Here is a 25,501-nt window from a genome sequence, read left to right as displayed (position 1 = left end):
GAAACGTGTTTTGGTGCATGTGTTGTGTGAGGATTGAGGTGATTTAACATAGCTGCTATGAGGCAATGCTACAGTGTTACAGCTCTGTCTTCAACTGAACAAGACTCTCATGTACTTTCTCATTGCCCAAGTTTGCCCACACTATACTTTTGTGTGGCTTTGATAATGACAAAATTATTACTGGCAGTGGAGGATGTAGAAACAAGATGGCAGACATGAAGGAATTTTTAATGAAACAGTGGCTGCTTCAGCAGGCCAGAGGAGAATACCCATACCAGTGCTTACACATCAGAAGTGTTCACCCACAGATCCACCCATAACCGCACCTCTTCTCTTTCTGCAGCATTTTACAGTAAATACGCTGTTTCACATGCAGACATGTGGCTAATATTAACATGGACACCAGAGTGAAGTGGGACACATTCCACAAATGCTCTGCAGCTGGTGGATGTCTAACTTACATGTTCATATAATTACAACCAGTATGATGCAGCTTTATTGCTTGGAACACACTGTCTGTGCTGCATGATGGCTTTGTGGCTGAACTGCTGCTGTTCACGCAGCTGTTTGTCTGCTGTTAGCTTAGTCTTTCTAGAAGGAGTTTGTTGGGCACTTGAATGTGGTACTTTCATCTTAAATTGCTTTCTGATTTATTTTTGACACAAATCGGCCACAGTTTGGCATACAGCTGGTAACATTGGGAAAATATATTATACATTAAATATAATATATATTTTGTGTCACATTGAGATGTTGGCACACATACACATGCCGGCCATTTAGTCAAGTTTATCAACAAATCATTTTAGCTGTAACAACTATGTAAATATTTTTCAAAAGTGCAATCTCCTCAATGTATCAGTAATATATTGTCTTTCCCTGCCTGTCTTTTTCAGAGGGTCCAGAGTATGAGTATAGTGGGAGTGAGGAAGAGGAGGATGAGGTAACAGAGGAGGAAGGAGAGCCCAGGTAAAAGTCTTTTCATACAAAGTGTGAATATTGTTGTGGCATTTGACCTAAACGGTTTACAGTCAAAGAGACACAGGAAACTTGGGGTTAGGGAGACTACGACTACAGCTATGGCATGCAAAAAGATTCTTGTGGTTGTAACTCAAACATAGACGTTGCTTCAACCATTCAACTGAAGCAGAAGCCAGGGGGACAAATATTTTTGGAACATTGATGACAGGGTGTGTAATAAAATCACACACCTATGTAGGATTTCCCCCTTTATAAAAACTTGGTACCAATCATATATAGCTGATAACTCAAGATCAATGTTATTATCGCGTTTTTGCTGAGGAGTAGATCAACACAAATGCCACTGCTTTCTGCTCTACTTAAGTGCTCAGCACATTTGTTGCTAATGAAGTGCAGAATAGTGTGTGAGTTTTCATGTTAATGGGCAGATGATCGAGCCTCTGTCACTGTCCCTGGGCATCAAACAGCAGATGGCTCTAGGAAGTGAGCACTTTCTCCTAGGCTTAGCTTGTAGTGTGTGTTTGTGTAACCGTGCCCATTTTCTCTCACTACTTCGGTGCATACCTCTCTCCATTACCACCTCTTAAACCATTTCTCTCTCTCTCACTCTCACTTGCTCTCTCAGCTCCATAGTGAATGTTCCTGGCGAATGGACGTTGAGACGGGAGTTTCTTCGCTTGCAGACAGAAGATCGTGAAGGAGGCAGGGAGGGTCACGGAGGAGGTGGGGGTCAACAAAGACAACAGGTAGGTTCAGTTCCTTCACAAGCTTATGCACATGAATTCTTAGCGATATAGCGTGAAAATAAAATATAACAAATGGAATTGAGTCCAGTGTTTTTTATTGTCTTTAGCCCCAAAACTGTACGGTAAATGAGGAACTGTTTATTTTGTAATTGCTTTTGTTGATGGGGGGAAAAAAAAAATCAGTAATTATTTTGATAATCGATAAAACATCTCAATAGTTTTCAAGTTAAATGGCAACTAATCACTGGGTCTGCTATTTCAAATGTGAGTTTGATGTTCTTCATAACATTATGCTCTCGGAAATTGCAAACAATATTTTGTCGCATCACTAATTGAGAAAATAATTGAATTGTCTTCTTAACCAGTAAAGGAAATTACTCTGTTGCGGTATTCAAAAGTGGTGTTTACTTTCAGCGCACCAAGTACAGGTTCATGAACGTAATTAAACAAGTTCTGTGTCTCAAGTTCAGCAAGCTATTTAGTCTTGGAAGTCAGAAAATGCATGTGTTTCTCCACTGAGGACAGTAAAGCAGCTACCAAAATCTTACAATGAATACACAAGATAAATGCTTGACTAAAACCTGGCAATGATATTAAATTACGATTATTGATGAATTACAAACTTAGATAAAATAGGATAATAGAAATAAACAGACTGTCGGAAAGAGGAAATTGTTCTTTACTTCAGCTCCTGCACGAGGGGAAATAAACCATATGTCGATAAGAGCAAAAAGTCTCAAGAGTCACTGGTCACACACATTATTAAGGAGTTGTATTAAAGATTAACGAAGTTATCAAGGGCATGAGTCTGAACTCTTGGGCCATTCATCTGCTCTAAACTGATAAATGCACAGTTTTATCCTCATCACTATTCAGCATGTGCATGTGGTATCATTGTGTTGGAGAAGGCAGTTCCATTCATGCTTTCAGTAAAAAAGTGTATATGATCACTGTACCTAATACATGATTGTATGTGAAGTGTTACCTTTTCCACTGTGCAATATATCATACACAATGATAAACTGCATTAATAAATAGACAGCGGCAGACAGACAGTGAATAAGGTAAATAAATAGTACCCACAAAGCCATTTCAAGTTCTGAGCTGCTCTTGGTTGCTCGATTGCAGATAGAATTGTCTAGAGCAGTCAAGCCTGCATGTTTTTCTGTCACTGAAAGAAAGGTTTGCACTTTTGTAATGTTTTGGGGATGGTAAAAGGCTTTGGCAGATGGCAAATTTGGAGACAATCCCCAAATGACCAAAGCAGTCTTTCCTGGTTGTTGGCTTGGCTATATCCAACAGAATTTTTCTAATCCTGGTCCTCTCAGAAAGGAGCTGCTGGTCTCAGGTTAACTTACTACATAAATGTATGTGCAGGCTTTACAGCAGCAAAGGCAGCAGTTGGCAGAGCAGGAGCGATACAAGCAGCAATTAGCAGCTGACAGACAGAAGAGGATCCAGCAACAACATGAGCAACGGCAAAAGTTAGAAGATGTAAGTACTGCCCCTCTTTTTTCTTTTTTCTTTTTTTGGTATTGACTCGGTGTGGGAAGGTCGGTTTCAGAAAACATTTGTTGAAATCTGCTGATGTTCACCAGCCACATCTTTACTGGAAGAACTTTGCTATTACCTTCCCCATCCTCAGTTACATCCTCACTCTGCCCACGCTCGTCTAACAACACCTCCAACCACGGAAAACATTTTATATGACTATTTTCTGAGTCCCCCTAGCTAAGAAATGACTGTATTTTCATATGAATATAGGCCCCTTGTTGTACTTCATGTTCATGTAAATGACTTTGTCTTCACAGCAACAGCGACGGAAGCTGACAGACTGTGCCTTTCAGTGGGCCGAGCTTCAAGAAATGTCCCTAGGGGAGGAGATTGATCTTCAGGACAACAGAGTGTTTCTGGATGACAGGAACAGGAGGAGTGACAGGAGACCGGTAAAAATCAGCTTCCGATTCTCTAAATACTTCCAGTCTGTTCATAAATGTGCCCATATTTTTAGCTACATGTGCAAAAAGGCTCTGGTTGTTGCTACCGCTCTAATGATCTGTCGGCTAGTTAGTCCACCATTTTGGTCACCTGACAATAGTATTTTAGTATATTAGTATTAATAATTTGATTAATGCATTTCTGTTCACGGAAACATCTTGAATACTTGTTAAACAAAATGCAAACAGAAGACTATGCAGCTTAATAAAATCCAGATTCTTTGCGAAAATAACTATCAGTCTTTGGAAGTTAGATATGCCTTATTTTGTACTTAAATTTTGGACACAGCAACAAGTGTCTTTTTTTTAGCAAACAAACAGCAGCAACACTTTCATTTGGAGCCACATTTCTTTTCACATAAAACTGCACAGAGAACTTTCTGGTTCTTTATATTTTAATTGTGTCTCTCAGCTGTTTGGTGCTGGTTCTGCAATCTACTGTGTATTCATTACTGTGTGCTTACTGTAATGTAGATGGAGATGAGGGCTGTCAAAGTGAAATTAACCTCTTTAAGTTTTGCATCGTGTGAAGCAAAACAAATTGACAAAAGACACTGAGAAGAACTGCAGGATTAGGTTAATGTTGCTATTTGTATCACTATAAGTGTTCTATTAAAAACACTATACCAGGATTCATGGAAAAATATACATAAATGCATCTTTAAGGTGCTCAGTTGCTTTTTTCTTAAATGTATTCACAATAGACTGTACAGTGGGCATGTAGCACTGACAGGAGAACTAAAAATAATGTTAATTCATGCATTTATTTAAAAAAAGAAACAAAAAAAAAAAAAAAAACTGAAGTTGTCCTCCTGAACAAATGCCTTGTGGCAGGTGAGTCTATTTCGCACTCAAACTGCTTGTTTGTGTGTCAGGCTCGATCCATATTTTATGTTACCACATGAACATGTAAGCTCATGTTTAATGCACTGATGTGGTGGTTGCACCTGTCAGCCTTTGTACCCAGGTAAACATTTTCTTCTACATGCAGTGGGGTGTTTTAAAGCCAGGCCTGTACATTTCCAAATTATGAACTGTTCCCAACCCCATTAATCCCATTGCAAACGAGGAGCTAAACTTTCCATTCATTTCAATAAACGTGACATCAAATAAAAACCGTTAGGCTTGCTTGAATGCCATCTTCAGGAATTGAATATACATACAATACTAGTGAAAAGGGGACACACTTTCCCATTAAAATGAATGTCCATACTTCAGATTGGTTATGCATATAAAATTAGTAATTGGTTTTGCTTCTATTCCGCAGTTTCCTGTTAGTATGTAATGTATTAGTAATGTAATGTAGTAATGTATTTCACTTCGAACAAGTGCTATATACACACACACACAAATATATACATTTAATATATTCATATAATGCATTTTACTGTAATAAAATTTAGATTTGAACTTCACACAAATCTACAGTAGATAACAGTAGAATTATAGTGTGTTTGTCTGTATGTATGATTTTGGCCAAGTATGCTGAAGCCGTTTGAAGAGTCTCATAGCAATCTGTACTTTGGCGGGCTAATTTTTTAGGAATTAAATTTAACACATGCTTGATGAAACTATGCCACACACAAGTGAGTTTCAAGCGATGTAAATTAACACCACCGAGCAGCTTAGTGACTGTGATTTCCTCATGTAGAAGACACTGTATTTCATTGCTATTAATATCTGCCTAGTTACATTATATGTCTATGTGGTGTACTTACGTGTGTGTGGCAGGAAGCTATCTGTACATGTTAGATTCTGATTACACAGATTGCCTCTAAGCCATTAGGTCCAGCTTGCATAATTAATCTATCTGATGCTTCATTAAGTTTTAATGAATCTGCATTTAATTATGTGACAGGCTCAGTGAGTGTGTGATGTGATGTCTTGCATCATGTCAGATGAAGAGCTTTTTTTAGGTGCAGGTTCTGACCAGAGTCGCTCATTTGGTTCACACAGTGACTGACAGCACATGTGTTTCAGTGGTGAGTTTTTGATTCAAAAATTGGAGAAGTAAAACAAATGACTGTCAAGTTTGGATCTCCACTAAACGATCAAGCGTAAAATTCCTTACCTGTCATAAACAAAACACAGTGGCATACCTGCGATAGACTGACAACCTGTCTCAGTCTACTTTATCAATGCATGCTGGGACAGGCTGGAATATCCTGCAATGTTCAACAGGATAAATGAGTGTATAAAAAAGATGGATGGTAATGAAACCTGCAATTTGAACTGACTGTTAGTGTTGACCTTCAACCACACAGCTTGTGCATGATTGTTAAATGTGAGCTTCATTTGGGCCTAGCTTGCACTATTTGTTAGTTCTGTTGTTCCAGTCATATTATTATAACCACCGATGGTTAACTGGCTATAACCTGTGGAAAGAGTTCTGTGTTAAGTCTCTGGGAGGCGGTCAGTATTTGGGCACAGTATTGACATGGCTCTAGGGTTGACTATGTCAGTCAGTCAAACTTGCACTCTGCTTCATACTAAATAGATTGGTATGCATTTTGATTTGACATCGAAAGGCTTAATCATCCGCAAATTATCGTTCAGTTTATCACAGATGCCAGCACTATCATTAGATCTGAACTACTTGGTTCATGTTCAGTTGCAATTAACAATTGTTAGCATGCTTTGCTTTAAACCCCCAGCTGTACCCGCAGAGCTGCTCAGTAGTGAAGAGCAGCAGACGGTGGTAATAATTGTGAACTTCTGGGTAGTTTATGTTGCTGCTTGAATTTCATGTTCAGCAAAGCTGTTCCCACAATAAGAAAACCCAGGGAACAGACTGTAGGTTTAGGTTCTTAACTAAAGCTAAAGCATGATAAAACACACGCATGAATAATTTAGAAGGTGACTTTGTTTTATTAATTCACTCATTCATTCATCTTCTACCACTTATCCGTTTCCGCGTTGCGGGGGGTGCTGGAGCCAATCCCATCTCACATTGGGTGAGTGCGGGGTACATCCTGGACAGGTCACCAGTCCATCACAGGGCCAACACACAGAGACAGACAGAGACCAACAACCACTCACACTCACACTCAGACCTACAGACAGTTTAGAGTCACCAGTTAACCCAAACATGATGTCTTTGGACGGTGGGAGGAAGCCGGAGTACCCGGAGGAAACCCACGCAGGCACGGGGAGAACATGTAAACTCCACACAGAAAGGCCCCAGGCCGGGAACCGAACCAACCTTCTTGTTGTGGGGCAACAGCTCTAACCACTATGCCGCCGTGCTTCCCTTGTTTATTGAAAACATGTATAAATCTTTTTTTCTTTTCTTTTCTTTTCTTTTTTTTTTTAAACAACTGTAGAACTGAAACACCACATTTTCAACAAAGTTTATGACTTTCTGTTGCACAGAGGCTTTTGTTACGTTTGAATATAAGTGACATCTGTGTGAATGTTCACCTTGGGTTTTTTGTCAGAGGGCACTATACGTTTTCAACTTTATCATGGAAGGTTTGCCATCCAGTTAAGCTGTTCTGTCAGCTTAAGCACTATTGAAAGTGACCGTTCAGTTCCAAACTGAATGCAGTTCAACACGATTCAAAGGCAATGGTGCAACCACTGCAAACATTAATAAAGCATAAGTTCAATTAAACATTGTCAGTATTAAAATATCAAATTTGGACTATTATGACATGGAAGAATTTTCCAGGAGAAATTCAAATAGAGGTCATAATTAAATATTTATTTCAGGGCGTTGGCTAAAAGCTTTATGCCATCTTGCACATTCTGAATATTTTAGCTCCCACCTCTCAGATTAAGACTTTTTTTTTTTTTTAATTCTATTAGCAATCAATAATCAGTTATTCTATGCTGAGAAACATCTTTATTCAAGCATGTTGAAATATATTTTCAGCTGTCTTTGTGTGTCTTTGTGTCCAAAGCAGGACCAGGCAGGCAGAAAGCGAAGTGCTGATGTGTCAGTAAGGCCTCAGGAGTCCACAGCAGAGCAGGTAACAGACCCTCATTCTGTATCTTTTCAGTTACTCGTCCTTGATTCCTAAATTTTCCATGACTGAGAACAGGTGGAATTTCTTCTGAATGTGGGCAGATATTTGCCAGTGAGGATACTGTTGTGTCAGTTTTGTCGTGTTGAATGGGCTTGTGTGTGCATATAGTAAACTTATCAGTCTTTCTATCTTTCTCTGGCCTAATTTCCTTCCTCAACCGTTGCCTGTTTTATCTTTTAACACTGACTCTTGAAGGAACTGTGTCGGTTTGTGTGTATATACTTCATGTACTTGCATCATGGTTGACAGAATTTCTCTCTTCTGCTCCAGGAGAGATATAAGAATAGTATAGTCAATATTTTGTGTTGGACTGTTGGACACTGAAAGACATCACTTGGGCCTTTGTGACTTTATTTCAGATTTTTTACTGATCGAATGGTTGATGGCACATTGGAGGAAATAATGTGCTGTTAGGGTTAGTGTCTCTGCTCCCTGAAGTTGCTGCATAGGCTTTCAAATAATTCTAGAGAAAGAAAGTGGGTTTCATTCTCGCTCTGGATGATACCCTTGGATTTGAAGTTCTCAATCATAGAGACGCCAAGAGATTAAAGGTTTTAATTCACTACTTGAAAACCATTTGAAAAACCATTAATGATTCAGAGAGACAACAGTGAAATACACTGTGCTGCAGCACTTGTGTCAGATTTTGACAAGCTCTTAGGCCATTGCTTATCACAGCATGCCATCACTCCTGTTTTAAAGCTTTCCCTCACCACCCCCTGTTCTCTGCTGTCTCAGCTGATCCCGGCATGCCTCCTCTGTCCTTTCCTCATAATTTTTCTCTCATCATCCCTCCCTCCATTGTTCACAACAGGGTACCTTTCTTTCATTTCTAGAATTTCTCTATCAACTTGTCTCAGTTTTTCCTCTAAAATGTTAGTATCTAATCTCAGTTGGGGTTTTTGACATGCAAATTCACAAAAGCGTCTTTTCATCTTCACATTTATGTCCCTATTTCTGAAAACACTTTCTCTGTTTCTCTTATTTGCCTCTGGAAGTCCTACATCTCTCTTCTCTGATGTGGTTTTGATTCTGGTACGTAATGAGAGCAGCTCTTTCCTTTTTCTTCTTCGTTTGATTTGTAAACGTAAAGAGATGGATAACTCAATATATCTCATGTATCTAAAACAATTGCAAAGATTTGTTTAAAGATGCCTTTAAAATCTGTTCAACAACTGTAATCTCATCTTTTTGTGAGTTTTTTGCCATTTTATGTTATTTTACTTGTGGACAACTGAATCTGAACTTTGTTAGACTTCCATAGGGTGAGTTATGCAAGCTTTGGCATATTGAGCTGTTTCAGTTTTCCACACATCATACATTATTTAGAAGCCTGTCTAAGGCCAACGCTCAGGGAGATGATTGTCTTCAGAGAGGTCTGCTGTGTGTTATACATGTAATTTTTAACTGCCATCAGCGTGTTTCAAATGAGATAAAAAAAAGGGCTTCAATATATTGAGATGGATATGAGATATGGATTCATTTGGGTAGAAACCCATTTTTTTGTTTTTGTCACCTTTCACTGTTTTGCCTCTCTTGGAGTCAAAGTTATGGGAGAGATCAGCAGGGTGTGATTTTTATGTCATCATTCCTTAGTGGTGGTTTGGATGGTAAAGTGCACTTGGCTAACATGGACTGTTTCCTAACATTGCCATGAGAATAGACCTTGCACCCAGAAAGCTGACATGTGGAGTGTTTCAGTTCAGCATATGCCCCATTTTGTCCGCTCATTCACAAGAAAGCACAATTAAAGGTTGTTTCTCTTCTATGGCAGCATTCATATAAGCTGCTACATTATAGTGATATTCATGTCTTCATTTGACATCAGAATGCCCCCTCCCCCTCCTCCTCCTCCTCCTCCATTTTTTTCTCTGCCCTACTGGCTTGGGAGGAACTGCATGTCAGTGTACTGGAGTGCGTGTTTTTTTTCTGTGAACTTCCTGGATAGTTAAAATATAGTGTTTGCACTGCTGCCTGGAGTGAATTTCTCTATAATACATTTCAGTGCAGCTTCATGTATTTGCACATCTTTCGTTTATTTGATGTGGCTAGCCTCACTCCAAATCAAACCAAAGGGCCCTCTGTGTCGTGTTATGTTCGCCCTCACTCTGTAAGCTGGAACTTGTGCATGAACTCCAAGTAATTTTATGGCTACTGTAAAAAAAAAACAACAACAAAAAAACAAAAAACAAAATCAAAGGTAAGGTCTGTGAAAAATCTTCACAAAATGTCAGTATCAGCCAATATAAAATGTCTTTTGGTTCAGTTGAAAATGTTAAGCTTTTGTTGTGTGTCCAGCTTCAGTTACAGTACAACACAGATTATTGTTTTATGATCCTTTTCATACTGGCCCATGTATTTGCAATGGGGAGGTGAATCAGAACAGCTGTCTCTTACTGTGTGTGCTTGATTTCGAATGTGTGGCACAACCTGCTTGATGATCCAGTATGTTCTCATGTACCAGCTGTGGCTCGCCTTGTCAGTGTCTACAGCACCTGGGAGTGGCCATTTTGTGACACAACATTGGGTTGATTCACACCAAAAACTGTTTTGTCTCTCCTTAACAATTTTAGATGAAATGTAAATCAGTCTTTAATAGAACTGTCAAAGCGCAGACATCCTTCCTCCAATCTGCATGTTCACCACAGATGTATGTCATGGCATATGGGCATTCCCAGCTTCTGTTAGTTTCTATATGTGCTTTTCACGTGTGCTTACATAGAGAGCCGTGGCTCAAAACCAGCTGCTTCAGAATAAGACCCAGCACTCCCAGCCTCAGTCTCTGGCTCAGCATCAGCAGCCCTCAGCAGGCCGAAGATCCCACCGCACCTTGCCCAAGGACCAAACCCAGCTCCTGTCACTGCAGCACGACCACAGACACAGGGAGAGAGAAAGGGAAAGAGAGAGACAGAGGCAGAGAGAAAAGCCTGTGGCAGCTGTCCCGAAGCTAACAGCTAATAGTGAGAACACAGCTGTTGCTGCTGCTGCTGCTACTGTTGCTGTTGCTGCTTCCTCGCCCAGTCATCCTGCAAACACCCAGCGCTCAGTGGTAAAAGTCTGCCTTCCTCAGCCATGTGGCACCTTTTATCACCCTGACATCCCACCTCTTTTGGACCCATCTGTTTGTCCCTCCTCATCTCCTCTCTGTTCAGATACTTGTTTTTTATTAGTCAGTTTAGTTTCTTCCCCCACTCTTTCCTTCCCATTAATTTTCTCACTTGGGTTGTCTTTGTCATCCTTGTATCAGTTAATAGACCTCTTTCATCTAAGGTCACCAGAGTCTGGAGAAAGTAAGCAAAATGTGTGGTAGACAGTTCAAACAAGTAAACAAAGGAGAAGTGAGGGCACAGTCTACTTTCAGTGGCTTTTTAACCTTTTGTTTTTCCTGTGAATGTTTGACATTTGTACCGGCTACTTTTTTCACCATATAAATGCATCATAGCATATGTTAACTGTTGGTGTAGGCCGACAATATGGGGTTCATGTTTTCTATTCTTAGCACAGTAGCTGAGCCACACAAGGAATATGAATCAAAAACAGACACAAGGTGTCATTTCTTGAAAGCATTTACAGACAGGTCTGACTTCAGACAGTTATTTCTAATCTTTTAATCTTTTGTCTCCCCTTTAACTTTAGAGAAGTTGAAGCAGCCTTTAGATGAGCAGCATTGCAAACATTTCAAATAGCAGAAAAACTCAATTTTGATGTTGCTGATGTTGATTCCTGACTTCGTGGTAGTTCTAGACATGGGGGCTTCTAAGAAAAACACAAAGCTGTAATGTTTCTTTGTGTGCCAGTCATTTATAAGTGGCATTCTTCTCCTGTCTGGGTCAGTATGCGTTAAACATCTTAGAACTTATCATCTTTGCACTCTGACATATAACTTCCTTTTGATATCATAGTACAAATTAGTTAAAAGTAACTTTTAAACTGTATTAAATCTGGATTTTAAGTGGGACAGCTCATTGTTGCAAAAAAAAGGGACTTCCATCATGTCTCTCCACAATGCCCTCCCTTAAGCAATAAATCAGCCATTAGTAGCTGATGTGTCATGGCTGCATCACATTAATCGTCTCAGCGTCACAAACATGATTTCCCATTTGTCATTTCTATGTTTGTTATTCATCATCTGTCACAATCACTGGAATTTTTCTGGTGATATAATAAGTTTCTATGACATAGATGGATTTGAAGTGAAAATGGGATATTTCCTGTTCATATTTATCCAAATGTAAGGTGCATTTCTACCTGTAGTTGTGCAGTAGGTTTTGCTCTGTGCTGTATGTATTAAATTATGGTAGGGCTCAGTCAATGTATGAGTCCAGACATATGCATCTCACTTACATGCATTTTCTGATTTAGACGGACTTCCAGGAATCCAACTTAGCCAGGCTGCTTTTGGCTGCTGGTCTTCCCAGCCAGATGCACTCGAGGCTGGGCTCTGGGAGCAGCTCTAGTCCTTGTACCCCTGCCATGCAGAGAGCTCACTTCAACCAGGTATAGACAACTATATCACATGCTGCCTACAGATTGTTTACTCCATAATAAAAATAATGATGATAATAAATATTGTATCCTCTTCCTTCTATTTTCCCACCAGAGTGGGAAAGTTTTTATCCCATTTTTGAGCTTGTTTCCATTTATTATGACCATTCAGAATGCTCTCTGTTACTCTCTTCTGGGATTGTACTTAGTTTCATGATAACCATGATTTTAATTTTTTCCAGAATGCCAATCTGCGCTCAACTCGGGATGCCCCTCACAGCAGTTCCATGTCAGATATGGCAATTTCCCCGTTGACGCCATTTTCCCCAATGTCCCCAACTGATGATGTCTTCTGGGACACCACACCACCTAAAGTGAGAAACAGCTGTCTTTTTATCCTCAAAAAAAAAAAAAAAACTCTCAGTGTGTTTTTCTAAGTCATGGGTTTTGGTCTACAGTCAGGGGTGCAAATGTCCACATCACTTTTACTTCTTGGGGGGCAAAATAAAACAGTCACTGCTTGACATGGTGAGAGCACTTATTATGACTAAGCAAACTGACTGAGCTGCTACAGCAAATGCAAGACAGAGAGCTCTGTGTGCCAGCTTATGTTGATTCACCATTGTCTTGATAATCCATCCTTATAATATTGTTAAAATATCTCAGCACTGACTTAAGACCAGGATTCTGTTGGTCAGTTGAGCCCGCTGCCTCAAGCTAGCTATGGACCAAAAATGCATCTGACCACACCGGTAGTACACATGCCTATGTTCCCCTCCGATGAGCACAAGTGTATATGCTATTTAAACAATGTTGAATTTGGATATGACAACTGCATGAGTCTCAAATTAGCAAAGACACTTGCACCGGATGTAAGATAGAGCCCCTAAAGTTGCAGGCTAGCAGGTTAGATGAATAATATGAACCAGGCAGAAATTTAAACCAATTCTGGTTTTGTTTTCCTGTTTGCCACTGAAAAAGGAACCTGTTGTTGCTGTCATTCTGGTCACAGGATGCAGCCTGCATCACATGAGGTTGGCATAATGTGTTTCTGTGTATTACATATCCTGCATCACGCCAAGCAAGGGAAGTGGTGAACGCAGTATGGGGTTGGCATGCTGTTGATCTGTGTTTATGCTTTACCTCGAGGGTTGTTATGAAGTGCCGTGAACTTAATCTAACTTTGTGAAAGTCATGAAAAAAAAAAAGCTTGCACACTCCAAAACAAATCACTCACTGTCTCTCTCCTTCTGATGTCACTTCCCCCACTAACTATTTTATAAAGACAATATGCAGATAGGTGTATTTACTAACTCAACACCATGTGGACCTGATAAAACAACTAATAACTACGACAGAGAAGGGCGGACAGCCCAATAAAGTTCAGTTTGCTATGTTGTTGAGCTAACAGGAGGCCACATGGAGTCGATGGGGCGGTTAATAATGCAATAATTTCTCCTGTGATTGCACTGTGCTGACTGGAGCTGCTAAAAGAGACTGGAGTGGACTTCAAAACGTATAACTTCCACCAGGCTTGTAACAAAATATAATTTCGCACTCACTGAAAAAGCACCACATGTTGCTCTTAAGAGATTTGTCATCGCCAACAAGCACTGGTTTAAAAAACATTGCAGTAAGCTTTGTGTGCCTGCATCAACAGAAGACAGGAAACAGACACCAAGCTTGGGATTGGTATGTCTGTGTGTTTGTTTCATGGCGGCAGATCCAGGATGTGGGCAACTTGTCAGAGAATGATAGGTATTACCACGTCTCTCTTCCCGCTGGGTGTGTCTTCCTCCCTAAAATTAGGTCATATGACCCAGGAGATGGGAGGTTGAAAGGTCACCAGCTGGTGGGTAGAGACAGTCTGAGAAGAATCAGATGCTGAAAATTTCACTTAAATGAAACAATAGTTTTCAGCTCTTGTGTTGACTGATACAGTCTAGTATTGACTTCACAAAACTGCTCTTGTCGTATTTCAAATCTACTGCTGCTGAGAAATATCACTGACTCCTGATCTTTCCACACATGGGCACAAGATTTGGACACGGTTTAGAGTGTTAAGAAGCAGAACTGAAATTTAAAGATTTAAAAATTGTTGGATTCCCATAAAATATATTTCTCAAAGTGTTATCCAAGCTTTTATAGCTGAGACCCTGCTGGTTGGACATGAAATCCTTGTAAAGAGCCCTTTAAAAGCTATGAAAGTTGCAACAAGCACTAAAGAACACCAAGGGACCACCATCTTTGTGTATTCATGAACCAAATGAGTGTGACTTCATTTTTCTTGTGCCCTTCAGGTACCAGAACGCACCACCTCTAAGTTTTACTGCAGAGAGCTGGTGATGGGTCACAAGAGGGTCGCTTCAAGGTACAGCACCTCAACACTTTGGTCACCCTTCACACATAAACAATACACAGGAACATGTGACTTATGAGGAAAGCTTTAGTCTGCACATGAGTAGTGACTAAGTATTGCTTTCATGAACAACATCCTAAAATTCAGACTAGATGTGCTTCTGCTGCGTCACTGGCCCTGTCTGTTCTATCTCTCTGCATTAGACAGAGTTGCAGGGTTCCTGAATTTCCCTTTAATTTCAATTAATTTTTTATTTATTTATTTATTTTGTCTATCTGCAAAATTGGTGAAGAAATAAATTTATATTTTTTCATTTCACACATATTAGATTCAGGCAACACAAAGAGACTGCAGTAGAAAAGGTCACTTTTGGGAAACATTGTTGCTATGATGTCAAAATGATGCATGAGAGGTGAGATGCACACATTCTGCACAGGCAGTGTGTCAGCTAGCATATTAAAAATGGAAGCTGAGACACTCTGCAGCCGCCATTGCACACATTCTGTGGGCCACTGTGTCTTCTTTTCCTTGCTTTGGATTCACTACTGTTGTCACCAAGTTTTGCTTTCAGCCACAGCAGGCAGTTAATAAATTATGATAAACCAACCGTCTAGCACCAAATGATAGCCAGTCAAAGAGTGTGACACTTGAAAGGTTTTTGTGGAATGGATTAAAGAACATGTAATTCTATGTATTCTTTATTTGAGTCTAACAACAACAAACAAACATCACTTCACTCTTGTCGTTTTACCTCCTCTAACTATTGGTCTGCTCATAACATATGACTTCCGCACTAGTATTTATATACTTAACTACAACTTATAAAGGACTGACACACAAAGAAACATTTCAGCTTTGTGGTTTTCTTAAAAGCCCCCATGTCTACAACAATCATGGAGTCTGGAATCAACATCAAAATTGAGTTTTTCTGCTATGTCAAACAGTGGTCAAATAGCATAATAATTCTTGACTTAATAAAGCTGAGCTGTGTAGCCTAAAGCTGAAAGTTGGCAATACTTGTGATTGTTGACTTGTAACTATGCCTTGCTGTGAGCAGAGTTTTTGTTTTGTTTTTTTCAGCCAGTGGGAGTTATGAGCGCTTGTGTCAAGATCCTGATTTAAATGTACCTACCTGTGTCACTGTGTGTGTCTTTCTCTCCATCTAGTGGCAGTCCAGCAGCTCTGGCAGATAAAAGTGGAAGGTCTGTGCCTCATGGATGCTCCTCTAGCAGCGGCAGCCACCCAGGTCTGTGTGCAGCCTCTCTCTTTTGCATAAACTCCTGTTCAAAGAGTGAACCTATACCCCACAAAGTGAAAAAATTATCTGGTAGGGTCTAAGAGCTGAAATTAATTTTATGTCAACTGGATTTAGGTCAAATAAACCTGACTGGGATACACTTGGATGTATTATGCATCTTTGTTTCCCTAACAAAAAAAAATTCTTCAGATAGATTCAGATAGAAGATATATTTCTCTGCTGGGTCGTGTTGAGAGCAGTTGTAGTAAATATATTTTCCAAATGATGAAGATGATTTTGTCTGCATGTGTTGTCTTTATTTGTAGCTGGTTGAGCTTTATGGACCACCACACTTATTTCTCTGTTTAGATTCTTCCTTTTATGTGTGTATGTGTGTGTGTGGTGCATGCAGTCCTCAGCCTTTATGCTAAATTCGTTGTGCCACCACTTCAAAATAGCTCAACAATAATACAGAGGAGAGAGAGGCCCGAATATACTGCTGTTTGTTTATTATTACAGGTCAGGAAAGTTTGCCATTTTCGATAATGGTGTTGCTTGCTCATGGTAATTCTACCTCTCACCACTTACCTGTGGGTATTCTCAGCCCATCACTGCTACGAATATCTGTCCATGTTTGTATGTGTGTGTTTTAGGTTATTTCAAGCCTGAGAGTCCTCTTCTACAATACCGTCCGCAGCAGCACAGGAACACTCAGGAAAATACACAGGTTAGAAAAACCATCTGGGTCTCATGAACCTTGAGCACAAATTTTACAAAACTGGTCCTATTTTTACTCTAGGCACCTCTGCTTTGGGAGTATATAGTCTATGCTTGATTTTCCTTTTCATTTGCTTGTTCTCACCTCATTTACTCTTATTGTTCCTCACCTCCATCCTGCAGGGCATAAAACCTGCGCTGGGCCGGTTCAACAAAGCCACAGAATACTCGTCGTCCAGTGATGAGGTCGGCAGCAGTGATGATGAAGAGTGGAACAGGTAGGGTCTCTATCATCGGTGCAATACTTGCCTTGTGTTTACTGTATTGTGATGATGAAGGGTTCTACATGAGCGTAAATGCTCTGAACAGTTTCCGTCTCATTTCCTGTCGTTCTCGTCTGTCCTATCCAGTGAAATGCCAAAAAAACTTCCCTGCTGTAGAAAACATTAAACACAACCTGTTTAATGTTAACACAATCTGCTAAGTCTTGCTGCACACTAACAAATTTGATACACACAACAATCACAGTGAGATCATTTTGACATTGACTGTGATTGTGAGTCAGAATTTAGTTTCAGTGAATTTGAAAATTTTCAGTTTCATTTTCACTAACTCAATGCTTCATGTACCGTATTTCCTGACACATTTTAGCCCAATGAAACAATTGCATCATGGATATTGTACTTGGCCATATTTCGATTAATTTTTCAACTCCGTTGACAAATGAAGTTTTACCCATTATACTTAAACACTTTTGAAATACAGCAAATATTCAACTATAGAATTACCCCATGGGTCTATTTAGCTTGAAAATTAAGATGGGAAAAGATAAATCTGTAATAGGTTGCCAACTCTATGAATTTACTCTGCCTTGATTTTACTGTGATGTGATACTAAGGATGATGTGGTCCTGGTTATTACTGTTATTGCAAAACCTGACGACAGACTGTTTTCTAAAACTTTGATGTATCTGTGTGCTCCAAGGTCTGGCCTGTCCAACGGGAAAGGGAAATATTTCAGAGGAATACCTGACGGCATTGTCCTGCAGCCTCACCACAATCTTAACAAGGTACCGTCCACAGAAACACACACACACACTGTGAGTGCCAAAATCCTTCAGGAACCTTTGAACCACAGAAGACAGAAACACGTAGGAAAAAGGTTGTCATTTGACTGGTTAAACTGCACATTTAAATTGAGAATGCTTAGCAGCCTTAGTAATTACTTTGTGTGTGTGCGTTTATGTTGTGCAGATTTCTAGGATTGGATCAGATGATACCTACCTGTTGCCCGACCTTCTGCAGAAAACCTCTTCCTCCAGTCCTACCCATAATTTGCTGGGCCAACAGCAGCGAAGCTACTCACAGTTGCCCACTGCTCCTCGATGCCCCACACATCAGGAACTGAACGACAGTGTGGTAAGAATAGAAAACACAAACACAGCATATGTATTTACATTTTTTGGGTTTTTCATGCCTTTATTTAGACAGTGAAGAGCAGAGAGGCCCATAGGAAGTAGGGAGAGAGATCAGTATAAGCCTCTGCATGGGAATCAAGCCTGAGATGCTGCGAAATATACTGAACCACCCATGCTGCTATTGATTGATTTTTTATTTATTTTTATTTATTTCTTTTTTTATTTCATTCCTTATTCCTCACAGTTGTCATTAGATTTGCGCAACTGCTGAGTGGGTGATTAGAAAAAAATGTTACTTAATCAACACTTCTGCTACAGAAAGTCTGTTATGAAAAGTTATTGATTCTGGTGAATACCTCTTTTTCTCTCAAATCATTATGTTTTGGGAATTTCGCCTTGGGGCAGCACAGTGGCATAGTGGTTAGCACTGTTGCCTCACAATGAGAAGGTTGTGGGTTCGGGTCCTGGCCTGTGTGGGTTTCCTCCAGGTACTCCAGTTTCCTCCCACCGTCCAAAGACATCTTGTGACTCTAAATTGCCTGTAGTTGTGAATGTGAGTGTGAGTGGTTGTTGGTCTCTGTCTGTCTCTGTGTGTTGGCCCTGTGATGGACTGGTAACCTGTCCAGGGTGACCCCGCCCCTCACTCAGAGTGAACTGGGATTGGCTGCAACAACCCCTGCAACCAGGAAATAGATAAGCAAAGAAGATGAATGAATTAATAAAAAATAAATTAAAACAATAAAAGTCACCTTTTAAATCATTAATGTGTGTGTGAAGATAAATGAATTAATTTTGTCAAGATATATAACTTTGATGACAGGCTCAATAATCTAAACAGATTCTAAATACAATTTAAAAAAAATAACTACATAATCAAAACATCGTCCACTGCTAAGACAGTTTTACATTGTCAGAAGAAGTCATTCTGACCAGTTGCACCAGTTATATTTTTTCACTAGAGGGAAGTAATTACACAGTTTTCATGCACACTGTTATCAACAATGTTATTATTTGTTTTAATGTTACCGAGGAAGTACTGATGTTCATTTAACAGAAATGTCCTCACTTAGCCAGTCATGTGTTTGCCAATCATGCCATTGTTGTTGTTGTTGTTTTAAAAGAGGGAAACTTAGCAAGCCAATCTGAGAGTTGTTGGTGATCTATGAAGCTGCAAATAGTGCTTTATTTTCAATATGAAGCAAAAATCTGAAATTCAATTCAACACAGCAAATGTGTGTATTGTCATTGTACTCATCAGGCTATCGGCAGTCCTACTGGTCAAAACACTTCCACATCGTCCACTTCCTCCTTTCTGTCCTACATCGATCCAAGACTGATCCCTATATCATCACCACCACAGAGTCCTAGTAAGTACAATTAAACACACATACAGTATGCAGCAAATATAGTCACATTTGATGCACTAAGCCAGTGAAGTGAATGCAGCAGTTCAGAGAGAAACTAGTTTTTGTTTGGTGTTTGCCCCCATACAGCAGGCAGTAAGGGTGACCCAATCAAGAGAGAAAACCACAGGAAGGGCTCGGTGGTAAATGTGAACCCAACCAACATTCGACCACAGAGCGACACTCCAGAGATCCGCAAGTACAAGAAGAAATTCAACACTGAGGTTCTCTGTGCTGGACTATGGGGTTTGTACTTTATTGGTGCTTAATAATACATAGAAATAGATGATTAATATATTCATATATAATTAATATCTCTACATTCTTTGCTGCTTGTCAGTGGACAATGGCCTATTTTATATTTCACACTTGCATATTGTGTTCTGCCATTTTATAACTTTAGCATGCATCAGTGTTAAGCAGATAGATGGATGTCTGGCACAGCTTGTTGCTTGTGGTTTAAGATTTGTCTGGCTCTGCAGGTGTGAACCTTTTGGTGGGGACAGAAAATGGTCTGTGGCTGCTGGACCGAAGTGGACAGGGGAAAGTCTACTCTCTCATCAGTAGACGAAGATTTCAGCAGATGGATGTGCTTGAGGGACTCAATGTACTCATCACTATATCAGGTAAATGGTATGGAGGTAAATGTGCACATGCACCAGTACGTCAGCTACTCAGCTTGCAGACATACGCTCAGAACACACGGGTGTCTTTTAGGAGACAAAGAAGCAGACACTTGTTTTCAAAATGAAATTGGCTTTTTCTACATGCCTTTCTTTCTTATTTGACAAAGATTCTCTTTAAATTCCTTTGAATTTGCAAGTGATACTATGTGAATTCCCCAAATATATCAATCATAATGGCAAGGGAATTAAGCTATACAAATGCAAAATAAATATTAATAGATTTCAAATCACAAATTAGTTTTAGTTTTCCTCCTTTCACCAACACTCATTTCCCTTGAGCAATGATTTATAAAACCCATTTATTGCATGGTGTTGTTCAGCTGTGTGGAGTCACATTGGTGTGAAAGCATGACTTTGCTCATGAAAATTTCATATTTCCTGAATCATTAATCAATTTAATATTCATGTTATTTCAGTTAAATTAGCACAGATGTTTGCTTCCATCATCGCATAATTGCTGCCCACAAGAGAGTCACCTAACCAGTGGTCCCCCTCTTCATCCCGCCATCCAATTCCTTCTGTCTTTAGGTAAAAAGAACAAACTCCGGCTGTACTACCTGTCCTGGTTGAGGAATAAAATCCTCCATAATGACCCAGAGGTGGAGAAAAGACAGGGCTGGACCTCAGTAGGTGACCTGGAGGGCTGTGTGCACTATAAAGTGGGTAAGTACCCACTTTGATTCAGCACCTGTCCCCGTCCTACAGGTTCTGAATCATCTCTGCTCCATGTTCCAGCTCAGTACCTGCTGCTGCAGGAGTTCAGTTGCAATCACTGTATGTTCTCTGTATGTTTTGCTTGCATTTTCTGTGGCATCCTCTCTCCTCCTGCTTCTGCGCCCCTCCGCAGCCATCTGTCACACATCTCCTCTCCTTCACGCTTGCCCTCACTGTATCTCTCTCACTACCTCTGCTTTTCTCCCTCTCTCAACCCAACTAGTCGAGGCAGATGGCTGCCCTCTTTGAACTCTTTTGAGTCCTTTTTTTTCTGCCTCTTAAAGGAAGCTTTTCCTTGCCATTGTTACTAAGTGCTTGCTTGGTCTAGACCTGCTCTATATGTAAAGTGCCTTGATGTAACCTTGTTATGATTTGGTGCTATATAAATACATTTGATTTGAAGTACTTAATGGCCAAGTGCGTAATTAAGAGCAGTATTTTTCAGTGCTACACCCATGAAAAACCACAAATTGTCATTTTGAGCTTTGGAGATTTAGCAGATATAGATATGTTAAAGTGTTTCTGTTGATCTTGTTTTCCAGTGCGTTATGAAAAGATAAAGTTCTTGGTGATTGCCTTGAAGAATGCCGTGGAGGTTTACGCCTGGGCCCCTAAACCCTACCACAAATTCATGGCATTCAAGGTTAGCAACATTACATTTACATTATGTGTTATGAATGGGGCAGCACATTGGCATAGTGGTTAGAGCTGTTGCCCCACAATAAGAAGTTCCCGGCCTGGATCCTTTCTGTGTGGAATTTGCATGTTCTCTTCGTGTCTGCATGGGTTTCCTCCAGGTACTCCGGTTCCCTCCCACCATCCAAAGACATACATGTTTAGGTTAACTGGTGACTCTAAATTTCCCCAGGTGCGAATGTGAGTGGTTGTTGGTCTTTGTGTGTTGGCCCTGTGATGGACTGGTGACCTGTCCAGGGCGTACCCCACCCCTTGACTGGAACATTGGCTGGAATTGGCTTCAGCAGCCCCACGACCCAGAAATGGGAAAGTGGTAGAAGATGGATGTTATGAATGGAGACAGTTTATAAACCATATACATACAAAACATTATACATGGATCTGTGGTTTTGTTTTGTTTTTTATTGACACAAGTAGCACAGTCCAAAAATAAATCATGAATAGTAATTACGTTTGGTCAGCTCTCCTTATTGACTAAATCACATTGAAAGTGGAAAACCTGGAATATCAAAAAAAAATTAGAAAGTGGAAAACTCCTAGCACACACACACCATTTCTAGCAGCTGGGAACTGTGATCAAGTTAGGAAAGCTAACGTACTTTGCTAAGCATGCTAGATTACAGCAGTGACTCATGAAGAAACCTTTGTGTAACAAGTGTAACAAGGCTGAGGAAAACCAAACAATTACAATGCGACATGTCTGAAATGAATACATAAGATGACTTAATTACATGGAGCAACATACAGAACCTGCTTGACTAGTTGATTCTAGTTGATTTCTTCAGTCACATCTTATTATCCCTAAGTGATTTAATCACTGACAGGTTAACAGCGATGTCCTCTTTCGTCCTCTCTGTCCTTTATGCATCATATGTAGGTCAAAGCACTGATAGACATGAAAAGGAAAATTTAATAGGGACACTTACACATACTCGCACACACACACACACACACACACGATACTTCCAGGTTATATGAGTCACACACACAGACTCTTGGCAGAGCTGTGTCCCATTTCTCCATGTCCTTTGTGGCTTGCGCTACTTTTCTCCACGCCATGTAATTTATTTTAACCCTCTCTCATCATAAAGCCCAAAGATGTACTTGACAGTCTGGTTCTGAGGAAATAGCGTGACTATGTTGGCACGCCCATTCACATGTCACTGCTCTTCAAAGCTATTGCGGATTAATTGCAAATGGTGCCGTTGTAGTGGATTATTGTTATCACGCTTTTTCAATCAATAATGGTAATAACTGTGAGTGGTAACTTATTGTTTTAATTTTTATTTAGTCATTCAGGTCTCTGCCTCAAAAACCCCTGTCTGTTGACCTGACAGTGGAAGAAGGTCAAAGGTTAAAGGTCATCTACGGCTCTTTGTTCGGCTTCCACGCCATCGATGTTGACTCTGGAACACCATACGACCTCTACCTGCCTACACATGTAAGACTCTACTCATTATGCCATACATTTTACATACTCTGCATACGTATGTTTTTGGTAGTTAATGGAACATTATTTAATTACATTGTAAACACAACAAAGCTATTCTTCAGCAAAAATAAATCATCCATCAGTTTCAAGGAACGTCCAAAAAAAAATGTCTGTTATGCTCACTCTTGAGTCCCATAACTAGTGCACTAATATTGTGAATTGGTCCAAATGGGACTGTAGCTGATATCAGGAGAAAACTAGAGTCACCATCATCTGATAATAATATTACACAATAAAATACCTTTAGTCAGAAATGTAAAAAAATAAAATAAAATAAAATAATCATCAATGCTGTCCCTCTAACACAGACACACACACACACACACATATATATATATATATATATATATTAGTATAGTTGTACTGCATAAAATAATATTTCAATACATTTTACACTGGCTGTCTTTAGGATCATTAGGGTTGAACACATTTAGTAGCTGCTGAATACAAAACCCACACAGACAGTTTGTTTTTGTTTTTCTGCTTTACATTTTTCCTATCCATCAGCTGTTATCTCTCTATTCGACCATCTCACCTCTCTTCGCAGGCTCTCGGGAGGTTCTTCCTCCTCCTCCTCCCACTCACAGTCTCCTGATGTCAGTCATTGCTCTACTTAATTTCTCAAGTTCCCCTCTTTCCACCACCTCCATTCTCCTCCCACTCAGTCAACAGCTGTCAAACACTTTTCTCTTCGTCTTTCACCCATCTCTCCATTTCCACTTCCCACTCAGTCCTCCATTGTGGCATAATTCATTTGCTCATTTTCTCCTTATTTTAATCTTCTCTTTTTATACATTAGCCATACTTTCATTCCCTGTGTGGCTGTGTCTCTCCCTCTGTTCCATCCGTGGGCAGGTGGAGCTGACAGTAAGATTTTGTGACTCATGTTCACAATTCTGTTCAGAAACGGTCTTTTTTAGTCCATGTATGGTTTTCCAATTATTGGAAAAAACTAGAAATTGATCAAGTGATCCTGATTCAGCATGATCTTGAGTAGATGCTGCTGATGAATATATACAAGTCATTTTATTGTTTTCTCGTTGAAAATGTACTTGTTTCTGGCTTTCTTTGAATGCATACAGTATACAAGTTTATTAGAGCATGATTCCCAGGCACCCAGGTTATCTTAGTTTGGAATGAGAAATCTAATATTTTACAAACCTGGATGGCGATTAAGGCATGCAGTTCCATTACAGGAAATTTAGTATCTAGTATTTAGTGGATGTTATTTATATAACTGTCTGGAGCAGAATACAGTACTTTTTATTTCTTAATACTTCTAACGTCTACAAGTATTAACGTCATTGCAAATGACGTTAAAACTAATGAATACTTAATGAAGCTGTGTCTTTGAATGGGAACAAATCGCCCATTGCAGATACAGTGAGAGATGGAGCTGGTCATTTTTTCTTTCTCCTATGCGATATGTGCGCTTGTTAAACCTACTCTAGCTTCTGGTGAATCTTATTCACACGTAGATCCTGTCACATCTCTAGAGAACTTGAGAGTCTTGAAGTTAACGATATTTACGCATTAGATTTGAAACATTTTGCTTTAGAATGTCTTCTCATGTGAAATGCACCCCCCGCATTTCCACTGTAAAGTCTTGTTATTTGTCTGCTTTTTCCAAGAACCATCTGTGCACTGTACAGATTTGTTTAAATGTTGTCCAAAGATAAGGTCTTCAGTGGGTGGCTGGAGAAATAAGGACCTAAAACCTTTGATTTGCTGGTTGGTGTTGGTGCGGCCTTAAACTGTGGAAGCCCTCTTTGAGCATCGTAATTATGACTTAGGACCAACTGCTGTGTCAGCCTACAGTGCAGCCAAACAATAAAGATGTCAGTCAATAATCTGCCCTTTTCCATCACGCCACAAGCTACTGCGATCTGATTTCATGCTGCACATGGTGCAAGTGGCTTTCCTCTCGACAGCAGGTCACAGTGAAGTTTACCCAGCAGCCGGTCATCTGTAGTGCTGCATCAAACAGCTCACTGCAGGTTTTCTGATCCGCTCATGACCACTTCATGATGAAAGGCAATACCATGAAACACAATAGAATTGGATGAAAAGGATAAAATAAAGACGTTATAAAATTTTATATCCAGTTGGTCAAGACTTCCCTGTGACATCTTAAGTTTTTAAAAAAACGCCTCTGGCCCTGATTCAATGCTGGAGCTGATGAAGGGGAGACTGGGACTTTATTTCCTGCTACCTGTCTGCTTGATGGAGGCAAACGCCTATACATTTCGTTCATTCACACACACATACACACACACACACACACACTCTCTGCCCAAGCTACCTCTAATGTGTGCTACTTTCTATAAGCAAGGGGATGTTAGTGTGAGAGAAAAAGAGAGAGGGAGGGACTTAGGAAGAGAGAAATACAATCTAAAAATACTTCCTACTGTCCCATGATCATTAACTGTGTGTGTGTGTGTGTGTGTGTGTGTGTGTGTGAGTTTGTGTTCTGACCTGTTCTTGCTCCCGTTGAGTCCCCCCCCCCCAAACACCACATCCTCTGGTATATTAAGCGAGTCTTC

At 39.9% G+C, this 25,501-nt stretch overlaps 1 protein-coding gene across 4 annotated transcripts in view; it reads left to right on the top strand.

The window, feature by feature from the left end:
* LOC115049495 (misshapen-like kinase 1) overlaps nucleotides 1–25,501 on the top strand; it is a 57,336-nt gene that overhangs the window by 23,685 nt on the left and 8,150 nt on the right. The window contains exons 11-30 of one of the 4 annotated variants that reach the window (XM_029511738.1): nucleotides 897–969; nucleotides 1,607–1,727; nucleotides 3,105–3,221; nucleotides 3,539–3,673; nucleotides 7,630–7,695; nucleotides 10,475–10,801; nucleotides 12,115–12,249; nucleotides 12,480–12,611; nucleotides 14,538–14,608; nucleotides 15,763–15,842; nucleotides 16,487–16,560; nucleotides 16,734–16,828; nucleotides 17,535–17,619; nucleotides 17,804–17,968; nucleotides 19,226–19,334; nucleotides 19,461–19,616; nucleotides 19,853–19,996; nucleotides 20,585–20,719; nucleotides 21,313–21,413; nucleotides 22,758–22,907. In XM_029511738.1, coding sequence (XP_029367598.1) covers nucleotides 897–969; nucleotides 1,607–1,727; nucleotides 3,105–3,221; nucleotides 3,539–3,673; nucleotides 7,630–7,695; nucleotides 10,475–10,801; nucleotides 12,115–12,249; nucleotides 12,480–12,611; nucleotides 14,538–14,608; nucleotides 15,763–15,842; nucleotides 16,487–16,560; nucleotides 16,734–16,828; nucleotides 17,535–17,619; nucleotides 17,804–17,968; nucleotides 19,226–19,334; nucleotides 19,461–19,616; nucleotides 19,853–19,996; nucleotides 20,585–20,719; nucleotides 21,313–21,413; nucleotides 22,758–22,907 — 2,471 coding nt within the window. Of the gene's footprint in view, nucleotides 1–896; nucleotides 970–1,606; nucleotides 1,728–3,104; nucleotides 3,222–3,538; nucleotides 3,674–7,626; nucleotides 7,696–10,474; nucleotides 10,802–12,114; nucleotides 12,250–12,479; nucleotides 12,612–14,537; nucleotides 14,609–15,762; nucleotides 15,843–16,486; nucleotides 16,561–16,733; nucleotides 16,829–17,534; nucleotides 17,620–17,803; nucleotides 17,969–19,225; nucleotides 19,335–19,460; nucleotides 19,617–19,852; nucleotides 19,997–20,584; nucleotides 20,720–21,312; nucleotides 21,414–22,757; nucleotides 22,908–25,501 lie in introns of all 4 variants that reach the window. The other 3 variants (XM_029511737.1, XM_029511740.1, XM_029511739.1) reach the window with 3 other exon arrangements.

This window comes from Echeneis naucrates, chromosome 10 (genome assembly GCF_900963305.1).
Source record: "Echeneis naucrates chromosome 10, fEcheNa1.1, whole genome shotgun sequence".
In the NCBI taxonomy this organism is placed as follows: domain Eukaryota; kingdom Metazoa; phylum Chordata; class Actinopteri; order Carangiformes; family Echeneidae; genus Echeneis; species Echeneis naucrates.
The sequence above is the reverse complement of the archived record's forward strand: the minus strand, read 5'-3'. Positions and strand labels throughout refer to the sequence as shown.